At 45.2% G+C, this 20,000-nt stretch overlaps 1 protein-coding gene across 1 annotated transcript in view; it reads left to right on the forward strand.

Annotated features, from left to right (window-relative positions):
• LOC311134535 (dual oxidase 2-like) overlaps nt 1–20,000 on the forward strand; it is a gene marked incomplete at its 3' end in the record, with an annotated part of 31,601 nt that overhangs the window by 6,165 nt on the left and 5,436 nt on the right. The window contains 26 exon segments of the mRNA XM_084168235.1: nt 1,276–1,378; nt 1,593–1,697; nt 1,700–1,764; nt 2,639–2,645; nt 2,648–2,749; nt 2,752–2,783; nt 2,785–2,793; nt 2,795–2,814; nt 3,185–3,302; nt 3,548–3,549; nt 3,551–3,687; nt 4,044–4,087; nt 4,089–4,155; nt 5,722–5,924; nt 6,186–6,371; nt 6,625–6,850; nt 6,934–7,027; nt 7,257–7,432; nt 7,649–7,721; nt 8,791–8,871; nt 13,169–13,347; nt 14,964–15,194; nt 16,185–16,284; nt 16,406–16,455; nt 17,679–17,806; nt 19,531–19,684. Of these exon segments, the coding sequence (XP_084024361.1) occupies nt 1,276–1,378; nt 1,593–1,697; nt 1,700–1,764; nt 2,639–2,645; nt 2,648–2,749; nt 2,752–2,783; nt 2,785–2,793; nt 2,795–2,814; nt 3,185–3,302; nt 3,548–3,549; nt 3,551–3,687; nt 4,044–4,087; nt 4,089–4,155; nt 5,722–5,924; nt 6,186–6,371; nt 6,625–6,850; nt 6,934–7,027; nt 7,257–7,432; nt 7,649–7,721; nt 8,791–8,871; nt 13,169–13,347; nt 14,964–15,194; nt 16,185–16,284; nt 16,406–16,455; nt 17,679–17,806; nt 19,531–19,684 (2,692 nt within the window).

Below are 20,000 nucleotides of genomic sequence, written 5' to 3' on the forward strand. Positions count from 1 at the left end.
CAGACGCCTCACAGGTCCTCAACTGGCAGCTTCATTAAATAGTACCCGCAAAACACCAGTCTCAACTTCAACAGTGAAGAGGCGACTCCGCGATGCTGACCTTCTAATAATAATATGCCATTTAGCAGACGCTTTTATCCAAAGCGACTTACAGTCATGCGTGCATACATTTTTTTTTTTGTGTATGGGTGGTCCCGGGGATCGAACCCACTACCTTGGCGTTATAAGCGCCGTGCTCTACCAGCTGAGCTACAGAAGACCACAGGATTCTAGGCATAGTTGCAAAGAAAAAGCCATATCTCAGACTGGCCAATAAAAATAAAAGATTAAGCTGGGCAAAAGAACACAGACACTGGACAGAGGAAGATTGGAAGAAAGTGTTATGGACAGACGAATCGAAGTTTGAGGTGTTCGGATCACAAGAACATTTGTGAGACGCAGACAAAATGAAAAGATGCTGGAGGAGTGCTTGATGCCATCTGTCAAGCATGGTGGAGGCAATGTGTTGGTCTGGGGTGCTTTGGTGGTGGGAACGTGGGAGATTTGTACAGGGTAAAAGGAATCTTGAAGAAGGAACGCTATCACTCCATTTTGCAATGCCATGGCATACCCTGTGGACGGCGCTTGATTGGAGCCAATTTCCTCCTACAACAGGACAATGACCCAAAGCACAGCTCCAAACTATGCAATAACTATTTAGGGAAGAAGCAGTCAGCTGGTATTCTGTCTATAATGGAGTGGCCAGCACAGTCACCGGATCTCAACCCTATTGAGCTGTTGTGGGAGCAGCTTGACCGTATGGTACGTAAGAAGTGCCCATCAAGCCAATCCAACTTGTGGGAGGAGGTGCTTCAGGAAGCATGGGGTGAAATCTCTTCAGATTACCTCAACAAATTGACAACTAGAATGCCAAAGGTCTGCAAGGCTGTAATTGCTGCAAATGGAGGATTCTTTGACGAAAGCAAAGTTTGAAGGACACAATTATTATTTCAATTAAAAATCATTATTTCTAACCTTGTCAATGACTACATTTCCTATTCATTTTTGCTATATTTCTATTCAAACTCATTTCATGTATGTTTTCATGGAAAACAAGGACATTTCTAAGTGACCCCAAACTTTTGAACGGTAGTGTATGTGTTAGCTGTCTTTCCAACTCCTATGGCCATTGTCATGCTGAAGTTGATACGGCACTGATCTGGGACCAGGCGCTGTCTGCTACCTGTTTTGTGTGTAGCCTACGTGTACCTGTGTTGAGACAATTGTCTGTTGTAGAACCCTAACCTGAAGTCAGGCCAGGACATAGACCATCTGATTATGGGCATGGCCTCCCAGATCGCAGAGAGAGAGGACAACATCGTTGTGGAAGACTTAAGAGGTTACAATTACTTTCAGTTTTTAAATGGTATTTTTACCTAATACTGGCTCATGCTTCACATCATCAGAAGTGGAGTGGAGTTGTCTCTGCCTTATGCGCCAGTACAGTATGCATGAAGAGGACATATTTTCATTTCAGTTGTCATAGCTACAGCTGTTATATTTGATTAATGTATATTGGAGGTCCTTCTCCCCCCCCCCCCCCCCCCCGCTAGACTATATGTACGGTCCTATGCGGTTCTCGCGGTCGGACCTGGTGGCTCTGACGGTGCAGAGAGGCCGGGACTTTGGCCTGCCCAGCTACAACCAAGTCAGAGAGGGCCTGGCCTGGCCCCTGTAGAGAGATGGGGAGACATAAACCCTCAGCTCAACACCACCAACCCACGGGTACGATCAGAACTTCTTATGCACTGCTAATTAATGTTTTTCTGTATGGGTTATTCATGTGTTATGTAGTCCATACAGGATGTGCTGTTGATTAGAAGAAGGTTTTATTTGCCAGTGATCGTGATGGTGTATGTAGTTGTTTTACCTACTTATGCCTCAGAATCAACCACTAACCATGCAGGCAGAGCCACAGGGAGGGGATCAAATCACTGGCCTGAGATCAGTCAGATCCTCAGGGGGAGGGATCAAACCACTGGCCTGAGATCAGCCAGATCCTCGGGGAGGGGATCAAACCACTGCCTGAGATCAGCCAGATCCTCAGGGAGGGGATCAAACCACTGGCCTGAGATCAGCCAGATCCTCAGGGAGGGGATCAAACCACTGGCCTGAGATCAGCCAGATCCTCAGGGAGGGGATCAAACCACTGGCCTGAGATCAGCCAGAGCCACAGGGAGGGGATCAAACCACTGGCCTGAGATCAGCCAGATCCTCAGGGAGGGGATCAAACCACTGGCCTGAGATCAGCCAGAGCCACAGGGAGGGGATCAAACCACTGGCCTGAGATCAGCCAGATCCTCAGGGAGGGGATCAAACCACTGGCCTGAGATCAGCCAGAGCCACAGGGAGGGGATCAAACCACTGGCCTGAGATCAGCCAGAGCCACAGGGAGGGGATCAACCACTGGCCTGAGATCAGCCAGATTCTCAGGGGGGGGGGGGGGGATCAAACCACTGGCCTGAGATCAGCTAGCACATGGACAGAATCAGCATCAAGGGGCAAAAACAGAAACAGATGCACTTCTCCTATTGCTATAATGCAGTGAATAACCTAACCTACCCTCTATATTCTGTCTCTACCTGTACTGGATCTATAGCTATTCAGGGACTAGCAGACCTGTACGATGGTGACATTTCCAAACTGGAGTTGTTTCCTGGAGGTCTCCTGGAGTCTGTGGACGGTCCTGGTCAGGTCTTCTCCTCCATTATACTGACCAGTTCAACCACATCAGGAATGGGGACCCGCTTCTGGTTTTGAGAACACACAGAACGGGTAGGAACAACGTCAAATATAAACCTCATACAGTAATCGTATGAACTGTAACCGTCAGCTGAACCTCGATTTCCGGCTTTCTCCACATTCGCTCGAAAGCTGGATGGACACCTGTGAGAACGTAAGCCACTAATGAAATAAACAATAGCCTGGTGTTGAACTAGACTTTGAACTGAGGAAACACAAGACTACTGTCAGTTATGATCAGCTTTGAACTGAGGAAACACAAGACTACTGTCAGTTATGATCAGCTTTGAACTGAGGAAACACAAGACCACTGTCAGTTATGATCAGCTTTGATTCACTCTTTGGGTGACACTATCATGACATTTCCAGTCGTTCTGACAACTCCTCCTGGTTGTTCCTCTAGTCTGTTCACAGCCGAAGAGCTGCAGGCCGTTCGGAACACGACCTTTCATGATGTCATTACAGCAGTCACCAGGGCAGAGGCTGAGGACATACAGAGGACAGTCTTCTTCTGGAGGATGGTAAAGATCATACCCTCTCTATATTTATAATTTTTGTGGTAATTGCCCAATACAAATAAGTAATCTATGATAGTATTCCCTGTAGCTCAATAATGTTGACTGTAGGTGCTTCTGGTACTGTAACCAGTCTTCCTGTATCCCTGTATCCCTGTCTCCCTGTCTCCGTGGCTGTCTGTCCTTCTGTTCTTCTGTCTGCCTGCCTGCCTGCCTGTCTGCATGTCTGTCTGTCTTTCTGTCTGTCCCAGGTGACCCTTGCCCCAGCCCTCTCAGGTCACAGCCTCTGAGCTCCACCCTTGCACCAACGCCACCAAGCTCAACTACTTTGACAACGGGAGCAAAGCTGGCTTCGGCATCCTAGTCATCTGCCTGTTCCTCTTTCCTGTTGGTCAGTATCTGATGTTAACCAATCAGAATCCACATGCACATTTTCCATTAGGTTATTTAGATAGTCTTATCCAGAGTGACTTACGATCAGTTAATTTAATTAAAGTAGGTAAAACAACCAAATATCACATTTTTGTATCACACATTACAGGTGAAAACAATTGCAAGTAAAACCTTTAAAATAGCAGATTTTGATACACAATCAATTTGACCATAGCCGTGTTGAACTATTCGGAGTGATTCTCTGTTGCCTATATTGTTTCCCCTCACAGTGAGCCTACTTAGAGAGACATAACATGTTATAAGCCTTATTATAAGTGTTATGATTCTCTGTTGACTACATTGTTCCCCTCCCAGTGAGCTTCCTCATGGCTCTTGTCGTGGCCTACTTCAGAAAGTCCCAAGTTTAAGAAGTTCCAGAAGAGAGGAGCTGATGGCACAACAGAGGAACCCGCTGCTGGACTCACAGGTGTGTGCTGCATATCAGGGGATCACAGGATGATCGTGTTTGTGTGTGGTGTGTCAGGTTGGGTACTGTGTGTCAGAAAAAAAGTAATACATGTGCAAAGGGACAATAAAACTTCTCTCCTCTCCATCTCTCCTGTGGTCTGTCTCTCCTCTCCATCTCTCCTGTGGTCCATCTCTCCTCTCCATCTCTCCTGTGGTCCATCTCTCCTCTCCATCTCTCCTGTGGTCCATCTCTCCTCTCCATCTCTCCTCTCCATCTCTCCTCTCCATCTCTCCTCTCCATCTCTCCTCTCCATCTCTCCTCTCCATCTCTCCTCTCCATCTCTCCTGTGGTCCGTCTCTCCTCTCCATCTCTCCTCTCCATCTCTCCTGTGGTCCGTCTCTCCTCTCCATCTCTCCTCTCCATCTCTCCTCTCCATCTCTCCTCTCCATCCTCTCTGTGGTCCATCTCTCCTCTCCATCTCTCCTCTCCATCTCTCCTGTGGTCCGTCTCTCCTCTCCATCTCTCCTCTCCATCTCTCCTGTGGTCCGTCTCTCCTCTCCATCTCTCCTCTCCATCTCTCCTCTCCGTCTCTCCTCTCCATCTCTCCTGTGGTCCATCTCTCCTCTCCATCTCTCGTCTCCATCTCTCCTCTCCATCTCTCCTCTCCATCTCTCCTCTCCGTCTCTCCTCTCCATCTCTCCTGTGGTCCATCTCTCCTCTCCATCTCTCGTCTCCATCTCTCCTCTCCATCTCTCCTCTCCAACTCTCCTCTCCATCTCTCCTCTCCATCTCTCCTCTCCATCTCTCCTGTGGTCCGTCTCTCCTCTCCATCTCTCCTCTCCATCTCTCCATCTCTCCTCTCCTCTCCATCTCTCCTCTCCTCTCCATCTCTCCTCTCCATCTCTCCTGTGGTCCGTCTCTCCTCTCCATCTCTCCTCTCCATCTCTCCTCTCCGTCTCTCCTCTCCATCTCTCCTGTGGTCCATCTCTCCTCTCCCATCTCTCGTCTCCATCTCTCCTCTCCATCTCTCCTCTCCATCTCTCCTCTCCGTCTCTCCTCCTCCATCTCTCCTGTGGTCCATCTCTCCTCTCCATCTCTCGTCTCCATCTCTCTCATCTCTCTCCATCTCTCCTCTCCAACTCTCCTCTCCATCTCTCCTCTCCATCTCTCCTGTCCGTCTCCTCTCTCCTGTGGTCGTCTCTCCTCTCCATCTCTCCTCTCATCTCTCCATCTCTCCTCTCCTCCATCTCTCCTCTCCTCTCCTCTCCTCTCCTCTCCTCTCCTCTCCTCTCCTCTCCTCTCCTCTCCTCTCCTCTCCTCTCCTCTCTCTCCTCTCCTCTCCTCTCCTCTCTCTCTCTCCTCTCCTCTCCTCTCCTCTCCACCTCTCCTCTCCTCTCCACCTCTCCTCTCCTCTCCACCTCTCCTCTCCTCTCCTCTCCTCTCCTCTCCTCTCCTCTCCTCTCCTCTCCTCTCCTCTCCTCTCCTCTCCTCTCCTCTCCTCTCCTCTCCTCTCCTCTCCTCTCCTCTCCTCTCTCTCTCTCCTCTCCTCTCCTCTCCTCTCCATCTCTCCTCTCCTCTCTCCAGCCTGTGAGTGGCAGGGCCCTAAGAAGCCCCTACGTCCAGTCAGTCTGTTGGTGGATGATAAGAGGAGACTGCAGGTGTTTGACCGGTCTGGACCCGCTCTACGGTCACTCAGCCTGGGTACCCAGACCCACCTGGACGTCCTGCTGTCCAGTGACTATTACAGCAGGGCTCTGCTGCTGAAAGTACCCAAAGAGTATGACCTGGTGAGTGACTAACTGGGGAGAGAAAAAAAGAAAGAAAAAGCATGGGTTGGGAGAGAGAGGGGGGGAGAGAGAGAGAGATAGAGAGAGAGAGAGGGGGGGAGAGAGAGAGAGAGAGAGAGAGAGAGAGAGAGAGAGAGAGAGAGAGAGAGAGAGAGAGAGAGAGAGAGAGAGAGAGAGAGAGAGAGATGGAGAGAGATGGAGAGAGAGAGAGAGAGAGGGAGAGAGAGTGTGTAAACTCTGCTTATTGTGGTCTGTCCCCAGGTGCTGTACTTTGAGGACGAGGGCCAGCGTGGAGAGTTTGTCCGGCACCTTCGCTCTGAGGTGACAGACAGCGGACAGGATCTGGCGGTGAGGGTCATGACAGAGAAGGAGCTACTGAGAGAGGCAGTGACCAGAGAACAGAGGACTCAGATAGTCGAGACCTTCATCAGGACTGCCTTTGCCAAGGTACTGAATAGATGGTGATTTAGGAGACGCTTTTATCCAATGCCACTTACAGAACTGTCAACAACCCTGGTGCACAGTACGGACAGGGACAGACACATGACATTGTTAACTCCATGCTCTAACCCACTGAGCCATTCAACGTGACCACCATTAACAATCCCAATGACACCATGTTGACATATGTATTTAGCTCAATGGACAACCCAGTTAAATAAAGGTATAATCAAAACACATCTCCATCCCCACCCTACAGGTCCTGGAGATAGAGAAGAGTGGAGCCAGGGACCAGAGTGGTGCGTCCTGTAGAAAGACCCGTGAAGCCCTGGAGACTGAGCTGACAGGAACTGAGTTTGCCGACGCCCTGGGACTCAAACCGGACTCGCTCTTTGTTGACTCCATGTTCACGCTTGCCGACAAGGACGGAAACGGATACCTCTCCTTCCAGGAGTTCCTCGATGTCATCGTCATTTTCATGAAAGGTGAAGGATGTGGGAGCACGTTCATAGCATTTGAATATGAATGAACACATGAATATGTATTTAGAATGTTGTATTTGGTGTAGGTTCACCGGAGGAAAAGTCCAAAGTGATGTTCTCAATGCACGACATTGATGGAGACGGTTTCTTATCGAAAGAGGAGTTTTGCAGACTACTTAGGTAAGCACTGTGGTCATTTGTTCATCATTGCAGCCTACTGGGTCATCCTGAAAAGCCTGGCTTGAAGGCACATCACACACTGAGCAGCGGTCTTCTGTAGATGTACAGTATGTCTACATCCCAGGCCGTTTGGTTTGTAGATCCAGCTGTATACGAACAATCCAACATGAAAAGATAAGGGTCATATAATGGCTTCCTAACTCTGGCCGTCTCGTGGTCTGTTCTGCAGGTCGTTCATGGAGATCTCCAGCAGCCTTCTGTCTAAGGGCCAAGCTGAGGAGGCTATCCAGGCCATGCTGCAGGCCGCAGGCTTCAACGACAAGGAACAGATCACCTGGGAGGACTTCCACTTCCTGCTCCGTGACCACGAGAAGGAGCTGAAGTTCGCCCAGCTCAACATTAAAGGTGACTATACAATAATATAGGATATACCACTTAGCAGAGGCTTTGATCCAGAGAGACTTACACGACAGAGTGTGCATTCATTCATCTATATGTGTGATTCTTGTGGGAATTGAACCCACAACCTTGGCATTGCTAGATCCACTCTTACCAACTGAGCCGTACAGTACCTCTTCTGTCCTTGTCTCACCACTCACCCATACTCCTCTGTATATCTAGGGATGAAGAAGGAGGGGGGAAACAGACTGAGTCGACACCAGCGCGTGTCTTTCATCACACCAGAGAAGAACAGGTAAGATAACACCAGGGAGGTATCACCCGAGAGAGGAACAGGTAAGATAACACCAGGGAGGTATCACCCCAGAGAGGAACAGGTAAGATAACACCAGGGAGGTATCATCCCAGAAAGGATCAGGTAAGATAACACCAGGGAGGTTTCACCCGAGAGAGGAACAGGTAAGATAACACCAGGGAGGTATCACCCCAGAGAGGAACAGGTAAGATAACACCAGGGAGGTATCATCCCAGAAAGGATCAGGTAAGATAACACCAGGAAGGTATCACCCCAGAGAGGAACAGGTAAGAAAACACCAGGGAGGTATCACCCCAGAGAGGATCAGGTAAGATAACACCAGGGAGGTATCACCCGAGAGAGGATCAGGTAAGATAACACCAGGGAGGTATCACCCGAGAGAGGATCAGGTAAGATAACACCAGGGAGGTATCACCCGAGAGAGGAACAGGTAAGATAACACCAGGGAGGTATCACCCCAGAGAGGATCAGGTAAGATAACACCAGGGAGGTATCACCCGAGAGAGGAACAGGTAAGATAACACCAGGGAGGTATCACCCCAGAGAGGATCAGGTAAGATAACACCAGGGAGGTATCACCCGAGAAAGAAACAGGTAAGATAACACCAGGGAGGTATCACCCGAGAGAGGATCAGGTAAGATAACACCAGGGAGGTATCACCCCAGAGAGGATCAGGTAAGATAACACCAGGGAGGTATCACCCGAGAGAGGAACAGGTAAGATAACACCAGGGAGGTATCACCCCAGAGAGGAACAGGTAAGATAACACCAGGGAGGTATCACCCGAGAGAGGAACAGGTAAGATAACAACTATTTCTCATTTGACCAACATTTTGATTTTCAGGCTCTTATCAGGGTGTGATCGTGGACATGCTGATGATTTATTTGATGACATGATGATTACTTTTTCCAAGTAACCTGTTATTATATTTTGTGACTCTATTACTCCACCCCTGTCTGCAGATATGATAACCATTTCGTTTTTAAATACTGTTCTGCAAGCCTCATGCTCCTTATTTAAAAGGGTCATGTTCCTCTCTTCCTTAGCTCCACCTTAGAAGGGGAGACACCGTTCTCCAGCAGCCCGGGGAAAGACGGACAGGAGCTTCGTAGACGAAAAGGGAAAAGGTAATTTAGACTTTGGGATTAAAATGTAGGGTTTTCAAAAACCTATTTTGTGAAGATGACCTGGCAAGAGTTCATTACAGGAACAATGTAATATAATGTGCACAATAGCCAACACAAGGACAACACTTTAGCTCTAGTCTTCGTCCTCTGACATCATCATGGTAGAGTAGCAGAGAAGGGTTTATTTCACTGGTCTGAGAGCATGCTATAGTGTCCGTGCCGTTAATGGTTGTGGTGCATCTTAACGTATTTGTGCTGTGGTGCATCTTAACGTCTTTGTGCTGTGTTGCATCTTAACGTCTTTGTGCTGTGGTGCATCTTAACGTCTTTGTGCTGTGTTGCATCTTAACGTCTTTGTGCTGTGGTGCATCTTAACGTCTTTGTTCTGTGCTGCACCTTAACGTCTTTGTTCTGTGCTGCACCTTAACGTCTTTGTTCTGTGTTGCATCTTAACGTCTTTGTTCTGTGCTGCACCTTAACGTCTTTGTTCTGTGCTGCATCTTAACGTCTTTGTTCTGTGCTGCATCTTAACGTCTTTGTTCTGTGTTGCATCTTAACGTCTTTGTTCTGTCCTGCACCTTAACGTCTTTGTTCTGTGCTGCATCTTAACGTCTTTGTTCTGTGCTGCACCTTAACGTCTTTGTTCTGTGCTGCATCTTAACGTCTTTGTTCTGTGCTGCACCTTAACGTCTTTGTTCTGTGCTGCACCTTAACGTCTTTGTTCTGTGCTGCATCTTAACGTCTTTGTGCTGTGTTGCATCTTAACGTCTTTGTTCTGTGCTGCATCTTAACGTTTTTGTTCTGTGCTGCATCTTAACGTCTTTGTTCTGTGTTGCATCTTAACGTCTTTGTTCTGTCCTGCACCTTAACGTCTTTGTTCTGTGCTGCATCTTAACGTCTTTGTTCTGTGCTGCACCTTAACGTCTTTGTTCTGTGCTGCATCTTAACGTCTTTGTTCTGTGCTGCACCTTAACGTCTTTGTTCTGTGCTGCACCTTAACGTCTTTGTTCTGTGCTGCATCTTAACGTCTTTGTGCTGTGTTGCATCTTAACGTCTTTGTTCTGTGCTGCATCTTAACGTCTTTGTTCTGTGCTGCATCTTAACGTGAGAGCACATCCAATCTCATGCAGTTGAGAATCAACTCAGTGGTCAAAGCTGGTTGAAATGACATCATACTGATATCAGACTTCTTGGTACATTTGTGTTGTTTTAGATAAAGATTTCCTCATGACTTCTTATTTCTGATAATAAGTCATTGCTGGTCAATACCAGTAGTGATAATGAATGCATCCCAAATGGCACACTATACCCTAGATAGTGCACTACTTTTTAACAGAGCCCTGGTCAAAAGTAGTGCACTATATAGGGAACAGGGTGCCATTTGGAACGCAGGCAAAGATTGTTATATGCACCTGTAAGCTTTTAAATGCTGATAAGACAAAGTTGATGTTTTTCACCAAATCTAAGAATTCAGGTTCTTCCATATACACTTGAGTGTACAAAACCTTATGAACACCCTCCTAATATTGAGTTGCACCCCTCCCCCCTCCCCTCCCTTTTGCCCTCGTCGGGGCATGGACTCTACAAGGTGTCGAAAGCGTTCCACAGGGATGCTGGCCCATGTTGACTCCAATGCTTCCCACAGTTGCGTCAAGTTGGCTGGATGTCCTTTGGGTGCTGGACCATTCTTGATACACACGGGAAACTGTTGAGCGTGAAAAACCCAGCAGCGTTGCAGTTCTTGACACAAACCAGTGCGCCTGGCAACTACTATCATACCGTTCAAAGGCACTTAAATATTTTGTCTTGCCCATTCACCCTCTGAATGGCACACATATGAAATCCATGTCTCAATTGTCTCAAGGCTTAAAAATCCTTCTTTAATCTGTCTCCTCCCCTTCATCTACACTGATTTGAAGTGGATTTAACAAGTGACATCAATAAGGGATCATAGCTTTCACCTGGATTCACCTGGTCAGTCTATGTCAAGGAAAGAGCAGGTGTTCATAATGTTTTGTACACTCAGTGTATAGTCACTATGCAGGACAAGTAAATAGAAAAGCTATCAACTTACAATTACCTGGGTTTCTTGTTAGATGAGTGTCTCACTTTTAAACCCACATAGGGCTTGTGAAAAAGCTTAGGCTCAAGTTGGGTCAAGCGAGAAAGAGGCTTGTTTACACTACCTTCGTGCCTGTAATTGATTATGGTGATATCTTCTACATGTATGCCCCCGTGGCGTGATTACGTATGCTGGACACTGCGTACCATGGGGCGCTGAGGTTTGTTACGAACTCATGCCCTCTATATGAGAGTGGGCTGGCCTTCCTTAGCTCTTCGGAGAATAAATAATTGGTTTTTATTCATAAGGCCATTCCCAGACAGCTGCCATTTTACCTGAGTACCTACATTTCCAGCAGACTAATGACAATTATCGCCTCATCGCTCACATGACTGTATCTCCTTGATGACGCTTACGGCCCGTACAGAGCTACAGCTTCAACTGTAAAGTTTAAAGTAACTGTAAAGAACTATAAAGTTTAAAGTAACTGTAAAGAACTATAAAGTTTAAAGTAACTGTAAAGAACTATAAAGTTTAAAGTAACTGTAAAGAACTATAAAGTTTAAAGTAACTGTAAAGAACTATAAAGTTTAAAGTAACTGTAAAGAACTATAAAGTTTAAAGTAACTGTAAAGAACTATAAAGTTTAAAGTAACTGTAAAGAACTATAAAGTTTAAAGTAACTGTAAAGAACTATAAAGTTTAAAGTAACTGTAAAGAACTATAAAGTTTAAAGTAACTGTAAAGAACTATAAAGTTTAAAGTAACTGTAAAGAACTATAAAGTTTAAAGTAACTGTAAAGAACTATAAAGTTTGAAGTAACTGTAAAGAACTATACAGTTTAAAGTAACTGCAAAGAACTGTAAAGTCTAGGTAAAAAAGCGTTCCAGGACTCTGCCCCCACTACTTGGAACGAGCTACAAAAGTACATGAAACCACAGGAGCTCATCTCCTTAAATTATTTTAATGCTAGGGTAAAAACTATGGTGGAAAATTATTTAGTGGGCTGTCAGTGTTTAGACCCCTAGTTGAACCACTCCTCCCAAAACCAATGTGCCTGTTCAATGTGTAAACTGATGTTTTTAAACTGTAGTGTTTTAATGTTGTAAATGTCTGACACTTTGTGTGCTGCTATTTTGGCCAGGTCTTTCTTATATAAAGATATTGAGATTAACAATGAGAATAATCTGGTATAATAAAGGTTTAAAAAAAAGTTCTACTCCAGGGAAGTGTGAGTGATACCAGTAATGTTTTGGGTTTACCATGGTTATCTCAGGTTGTGTAAGAGACTTTGGTTGCTTTGTGGTTGACCGCATGTCTGGTATCTAGAGTGGTCCACCCAGTGATGCAACCTGCCTCTGTTTACCTCCATTATCAGATAACACACGACTTGAGTTTGAGCTACTCAAATATAGGGATTATGATGGTTTTACCATGCAGTATAGTACTTAGTATTTACTGTGGGGGAATATTCTCTCTATTTGGAGAACAGCAGAAATCACCCCAGCCTTTATCACATCGGTTGCTGTAGCTTAATATACCTCAGTCGATCTACAAACACAAACTATACAATTAGCCACATGAACACATTAACTCACATTAACTCAGCACCGGGATTAACAACTATAATTTAATACTGTACAGAGGGATCTGTTAGCAGAAAAAAGTATTTTATTAACAAAAGGTAAACAAATACTTTTGACTTACAGAACGGATTTTTTGTTGCAGTTTAACAGCTAATTTCCTGCAATTCTACACGTTTTGCCATGAATTATGTCATGTTCATATGACATCTGAGCGAGAGTGACTAACAAGATCACACACGATATCTCAGACAGCACTGGGCCGATTTTGACGAAACATGGCTGAATGATGCGTCTTGCCATAAAGATCCGGCATTTACAAAATTACACTGATTGGCCCAAGGGGGGGCGCTGCATCATTCTTGGGGAACGACATGTTTACTGTTGCCTTGTTGTCAGATGTTGTTGTCTCCAAGACTTCCTGGTAAAATAAAGGTAAAAAAAAAAAGGTTTGCGATAGTGATGAAGACGCTCACTCTGAAACACGTTCAGCAATAAATAAATGCCATTGAAGTGAATTATGATGCCGCCCTGAACCTCCTTTTTACAGTTTCAGTTGAATAAATTATGTTTGGACAATAAAGTCGATCTGAATCTGAATCTGAATCCTAATATTAATCTCAGTCTTAACGACCTCCATCCTCCTCCCAGATCGGGCCTCCAGGGTCCTAAGGTCTACGTGAAGCCTAAGAAGGAGCGCTGCACCAGGAACGCCATCCAGCAGAAGATCCAGCACTTCAAACGCTTCGTAGAGAACTACCGTCGCCATATTGTCTGCTTCACCATCGTCTACGCCATCACAGCCGGAGTGGCTCTGGAGAGATGCTACTGTGAGTCGCGACGTCTTCCTCTTTTCTCTTCTCCTGTTTTGGGAGTTAACTGGTCCCAGATCTGTTTGGGCTTTATAAAATACATTTGATGGATTGAATTTAACAAGGCCTGGCTGGTCCCAGATCTGTTTGGGCTGGTAAAAAGGGCTTTATAAAATACATTTGATGGATTGAATTTGACAAGGCCTGGCTGGTCCCAGATCTGTTTGGGCTGGTAAAAAGGGCTTTATAAAATACATTTGATTGATTGAATTTGACAAGGCCTGGCTGGTCCCAGATCTGTTTGGGCTGTCTTGCCAACTCCTATGATCCTTGGCAAGACAGCTCAAATAGATTTGAGACCAGGCTCGGAGTAAACTGTGCCAACTGTTTGTTTTCAGCACCCTGAACCCAATCAGCTAAAGGCTTCCGCATATGTAGGTTGGGTTTGCTCCTAGCAGAACTCGGCTCGGCGAAGCGACCGTCTGTTCTCTCATACTCCCTAAAGACCTTTTCTTGAAAAACGAGACAAATTAGTGTTGTTTGTCCTTTTTAAGCCACTGTACCAACAACAAATCCAGAAACACTTCCTCAAAATAGTCAGAATTAATTGAAGATAAATCAAGAAATCTATCATTAATTTTGACATTTTTGCTGAGGAGGTCTTAGTCGTGCAATTTTACATCTAGCTAACATGTTTCGGTGCAGTATTTCTCAAGTGAAGAAATGTGCATGAAAAATAATATTCTCTCGTTGTTTGACAACAAACATTTTACGTTCCCACTCTTATTAGGAGTAGCACTGTTTACCAATCACCGACTAAGTTCGGCTACCGAACTTCGACTTGCCCCAATAAATACATTTGTGTGCACGAACAGCCGAAAAAAAACCTTGGGCGAACACCAAAACGAAAAGCAACATCACAAAATGTTGTCATAATATATGTGCGAACTGTTTCGACCGGGAAGCTTAAGGCGGTTACAAGAGACTGTTTTGTTGACACAACGGATTCACTTAAAGCTGCAATATGTACGTTTTTTGGGGCGACTCGACCAAATTCACATAGAAATGTGTGATATATAGATCTGTCATTCTCATTGAAAGCAAGTCTAAGAAGCGGTAGATCTGTTCTATGTGCGCTATTTCTATGCTTCATGTTCATAAGTTTAGTTTTTGCGTCTTTCTTCGGTTTTGTACACCAGCTTCAAACAGCTGAAAATAGAATAGGGTACAATGATTCTCTACACTATACTTGCTTGTTTTGTCACATAAACTGAAATTAGGTATAAACTATTTGAATTTTAGCAACCAGGAAATGTCGGAGCGATTTCTGCATAGTGCACCTTTAATTGGATATTCATAATTTGGTTGATTACTCATGCAATGCAGACTCCATTGCCCTACAAAAGGCATCTGAAAATAAAGAGTGTGCTTGAACCTTCTGTCTGCCTGATCTCTGGGGCTGGTTTCCCAGACACAGATTAAGCCTAATCCTGGACTAAAAAACATACACAATGTAGAATTCTCCATTGAAAGTGCTTTGTAGTTAAGGACAAGGCATAATCTGCGTCTGGGAAACCAGCCCATAGAAGTAAGCCACTGGACTAACAGAAACAAACCCCTAGCTGTGTTTTTAGACTATGGTTTGCAGGCAGACTCTACGGGCATGCCGGAGACGTCGGCGGTGGGTATCACGGTGTCGCGTGGTTCGGCAGCGGCCATCTCCTTCCTGTACCCCTACATGCTGCTGACGGTATGCCGTAACCTCATCACCCTGGGACGAGAGACCTTCCTCAACAGATACATCCCCTTCGACGCCGCCATAGACTTCCACCGCTTCATGGCCATGTCCGCCATTTTACTCACAGGTCAGAGGTCACAGGTCAGACTGACCAAATCGAACCTTAACCCTAACCCTAACTCCTATCTCTAACCCTTCATGGTCATGTCCGCCATCATCTTCACAGGTCAGAAGAAGTGCACTATGCCATTTCAGATGGATCTTCACTCTTCTCAGAGTATGAGAACTAAAGGAGGGTTTTGACTGGTCTGATAACACACATACTGGTACTCACTGTAATAGAGATTTCACACCACATACTGGTACTCACTGTAATAGAGATTTCACACCACATACTGGTACTCACTGTAATAGAGATTTCACACCACATACTGGTACTCACTGTAATAGAGATTTCACACCACATACTGGTACTCACTGTAATAGAGATTTCACACCACATACTGGTACTACATTTATCAATGCTAGTTCTACATATGACCGTGTGGGACTTTAACACAGTCACACAAGGTGTTTCCAGTACATTTTTTATTTTAATTTTAATTTTATTCCAACTTTATTTAACCAGGTAAGCCAGTTGAGAACAAGTTCTCATTTACAACTGCGACCTGGCCAAGATAAAGCAAAGCAGTGCGATAAAAACAACAACACAGAGTTACATATGGGGTAAAACAAAACATAGTCAAAAATACAACAGAAAAATATATATACAGTGTGTGCAAATGTAGCAAGTTATGGAGGTAAGGCAATAAATAGGCCATAGTGCAAAATAATTACAATTAGTATTAACACTGGAATGATAGATGTGAAAGAGATGATGTGCAAATAGAGATACTGGGGTGCAAAAGAGCAAAATAAATAACAATATGGGGATGAGGTAGTTGGGTGGGCTAATTTCAGATGGGCTGTGTACAGGTGCAGTGATCGGTAAGGTGCTTTGACAACTGATGCTTAAAGTTAGTGAGGGAGATAAGTGTCTCCAGCTTCAGAGATTTTTGCATGTTGTGTTGTTTGTTCCTGACAACCCGTTTTCCCCCTTCCTCTCTCTCTCCTACAGTCACCCACTGTCTCGGTCACGTGGTGAACATCTACGTGTTCTCAGTCAGTGACCTCAGCATCCTGGCCTGTCTGTTCCCAAGGGTCCTAGCCAACAATGGGTAATGACATCAGCATTATTTCACCATACAATACTCCTGGTAACTGTCTATGTCTCTATATTTACTGTGTGTTGACCATTTACTGTGTGTTGACCATTTACTGTGTGTTGACCATTTCCAGGTCTGAGATGCCGATGAAATGGTCGTGGTGGTTCTTTCAAACTGTTCCAGGTAGGACAGAATACAAGCCATTCCCAAGGGTCAAGACAGTATGATGTCATAATTATGTAATTTCAACCAGTTTTGCCCACTGGTCACTGAAAGATAAATAGCTACTTGATCTACAGTGCATTGGGAAAGTATTCAGACCCCTTGACTTTTTCCACATTTTGTAACGTTACAGCCTTATTCTAAAATTGATTCAATTGTTTTTTTCCTCATCAATCTACACACAATACCCCATAATGACAAAGCAAAACAAATGTTTTTAGAAATGTATACCAACCAAAAAAACGGAAATACATAAGTATTCAGACCCTTTACTCAGTACTTTGTTGAAGCACCTTTGGCAGCGATTACAGCCTTGAGTCTTCTTTGGTATGACGCTACAAGCTTGGCACAGCTATATTTGGGGAGTTTCTGCCATTCTTCTCTGCAGATCCTCTCAAGCTCTGTCAGGTTGGATGGGGAGCGTCGCTGCAAAGCTATTTTCAGGTCTCTCCTGAGATGTTCGATCGGGTTCAAGTCCGGGCTCTGGTTGGGCCACTCAAGGACATTCAGAGACTTGTCCCGAAGCCACTCCTGCGTTGTCTTGGCTGTGTGCTTAGGGTCGTTGTCCTGTTGGAAGGTGAACCTTTGCCCCAGTCTGAGGTCCTGAGCACTCTGGAGCAGGTTTTCATCAAGGATCTCTCTGTACTTTGCTCCGTTCATCTTTCCCTCGATCCTGACTAGTCTCACAGTCCCTGCCGCTGAAAAACATGCACCTGATCTCAATTCCGAGTCGCATAGCAAAGGGTCTGAATACTATAGGTATTTCAGTTTAAAATTTTTAATACATTTGCACAAATAACATTTGTCATTATGGGGTATTGTGTGTAGATTGATGAGGAAAAACATTAATTTAATCCATTTTAGAATAAGGCTGTAACGTAACAAAATGTGGACAAAGTCGAGGGGTCTGAATTCTTTCCGAAGGCGCTGTATCCAGTCTATATGTACATGCTGAAGATTACAGCAGCTCAGTAATTCCATGTGTGTCTCTCTCTCTCTCTCCCTCTCTCTCTCTCTCTCTCTCTCTCTCTCTCTCTCTCTCTCTCTCTCTCTCTCTCTCTCTCTCTCTCTCTCTCTCTCTCTCTCTCTCTCTCTCTCTCTCTCTCTCTCTCTCTCTCTCTCTCTCTCTCTCTCTCTCTCTCTCTCTCTCTCTCTCTCTCTCTCTCTCTCTAACGTTACTCCAGGAATGACGGGCATCCTGCTTCTCTTCATTTTTGCGTTTATGTACGTCTTCGCCTCACACTACTTCCGTCGAATCAGCTTCCAGGGATTCTGGCTCACACACTACCTCTATGTTGTTATTTACATTCTGGTGAGTACAGAGATACAACATGTTGCTATATATACTGAACACAGCGATACAACATGTTGCTATATATACTGAACAAAAATATAAACGCAACATGTAAAGTGTTGGTCTCATGTTTCATGAGCTGAAATAAAATATCCCCGAAATGTTCCATACGCACAAAAAGCTTCTTTCTCTCAAATGTTGTGCACAAATATGTTTATATTCCTGTTAGTGATCATTTGTCGATCAATCCATCCACCTGACAGGTGTGGCATATCAAGAAGCTGATTAAACAACAAGATCATTACACAGGTGCACCTTGTGCTGGGAACAATAAAGGCCACTCAAATGTGCAGTTTTGTCACACAACACAATGTCACAGATGTCTCAAGTTTTTGAAGGAGCGTGCAGTTGGCATGCTGACTGTAGGAATGTCCACCAGAACTTTTGCCAGAGAATTGAATGTTCATTTATCTACCATAAGCCGCCTCTGTCATTTTAGAGAATTTGCCTGTACGTCCAACCGGCCTCACAACCGCAGACCACGTGTAACCACGCCAGCCCAGGACCTCCACATCCGGCTTCTTCACCTGCGGGATCGTCTGAGACCAGCCACCCGGACAGCTGATGAAACTGTGGGTTTGCACAACCAAATAATTTCTGTACAAACTGTCAGAAACCGTCTCAGGGAAGCGCATCTGGGTGCTCGTCGTCCTCACCAGAGTCATGACCTGACTACAGTTCGGCCTCATAACCGACTTCAGTGGGAAAATGCTCACCTTCGATGGACACTGGCACGGTGGACAAGTGTCCTCTTCACGATGGATGAATCCCGGTTTCAACTAAATCGGGCAGATGGCAGTATGGCGTGGTGTGGGCATGGGGTTTGCTGATGTCAACGTTGTGAACAGAGTGCCCCATGCTGGCGGTGCGGTTATGGTATGGGCAGGCATATCATTATGGACAATGAACACAATTGCATTTTATCGATGGCAATTTGAATGCACAGAGATACCGTGACAAGATCCTGAGGCCCCATTGTCATACCATTTATCCGCCGCCATCACCTCATGTTTCAGCATGATAATGCACAGCCTCATGTCACAAGGATCTGTACACAATTCCTGGAAGCTGAAAATGTCCCAGTTCTTCCATGGCCTGCATACTCACCAGACATGTCACCCATTGAGATTCCACAGGCCACAATCACCAGCCTGATCAACTCTATGCAAAGGAGATGTGTCGCGCTGCATGAGGCAAATGGTGGTCACACCAGATACTGACTGGTTTTCCGAGCATGCCCCTACCTTTAAAAAAAAAAAGGATCTGTAACCAACAGATGCATATCTGTATTCCCAGTCATGTCAAATCCATAGATCAGGGCCTAATGAATTTATTTCAATTGACTGATTTCCTTATATGAACTGTAACTCAGTAAAATCTTTGAAATTGTTGCATGTTGCGTTTCTATTTTTGTTCAGTGTAGCTCCAATAACTCTTTGACATAGCCTCAGTCTCAGCAGGACTTCTTTCAGCCAAGCATCAAGGTCATCAGTGGTATCATCAATCGTTTTAATGCCACATGTTGAACAATGTGAACATATAACTATCTACTACATAAAAGGTGCCACACTCTGAGCCACACAGGACTAGTCTCACCAAGACAACACTGGGATGGACTGTTGGCCATTAATTAATTCATTTCCTCTTGGCCGTTCCCCCCCCCCCGTCCCCGTCCCCGTCAGACGGTGATCCACGGTAGCTATGCTCTGCTCCAGCAGCCTAGTTTCTACATCTACCTGATCCCCCCGGCTCTGCTCTTCCTCCTGGACAAACTCATCAGCCTCAACAGGAAGAAGGTGGAGATCCCTGTGGTCAATGCTACGTTGCTCCCCTCAGGTAATGTATTGTACTGTACTGTACACACCTCTCTCCTCTGGTTATGTCCTGGTGCTACATTAGCCAATATGACATCGCTAAGCTGGTTAACTCTGGAGGGTCAGTAGCAGCCATCACATCGGCTACACTGTCCGGTTTGTAGGAATAGATATAGACACAACCAGTGGCGGCTCCTGAAAAAATTCTCAGGAGGGGCAATTTTTCTGATGATTTAGGTGACCTACACACATTTAAAAAAAGATATGTCCAGCAACAACATGAAGACAGGGGCAGCATATAAGTCAATACCAGAAGCATTTATTGACTGATCTCAAAA

The sequence above is a fragment of the Coregonus lavaretus genome (assembly GCF_964263955.1).
Source record: "Coregonus lavaretus genome assembly, chromosome: 9".
Lineage (NCBI taxonomy): Eukaryota > Metazoa > Chordata > Actinopteri > Salmoniformes > Salmonidae > Coregonus > Coregonus lavaretus.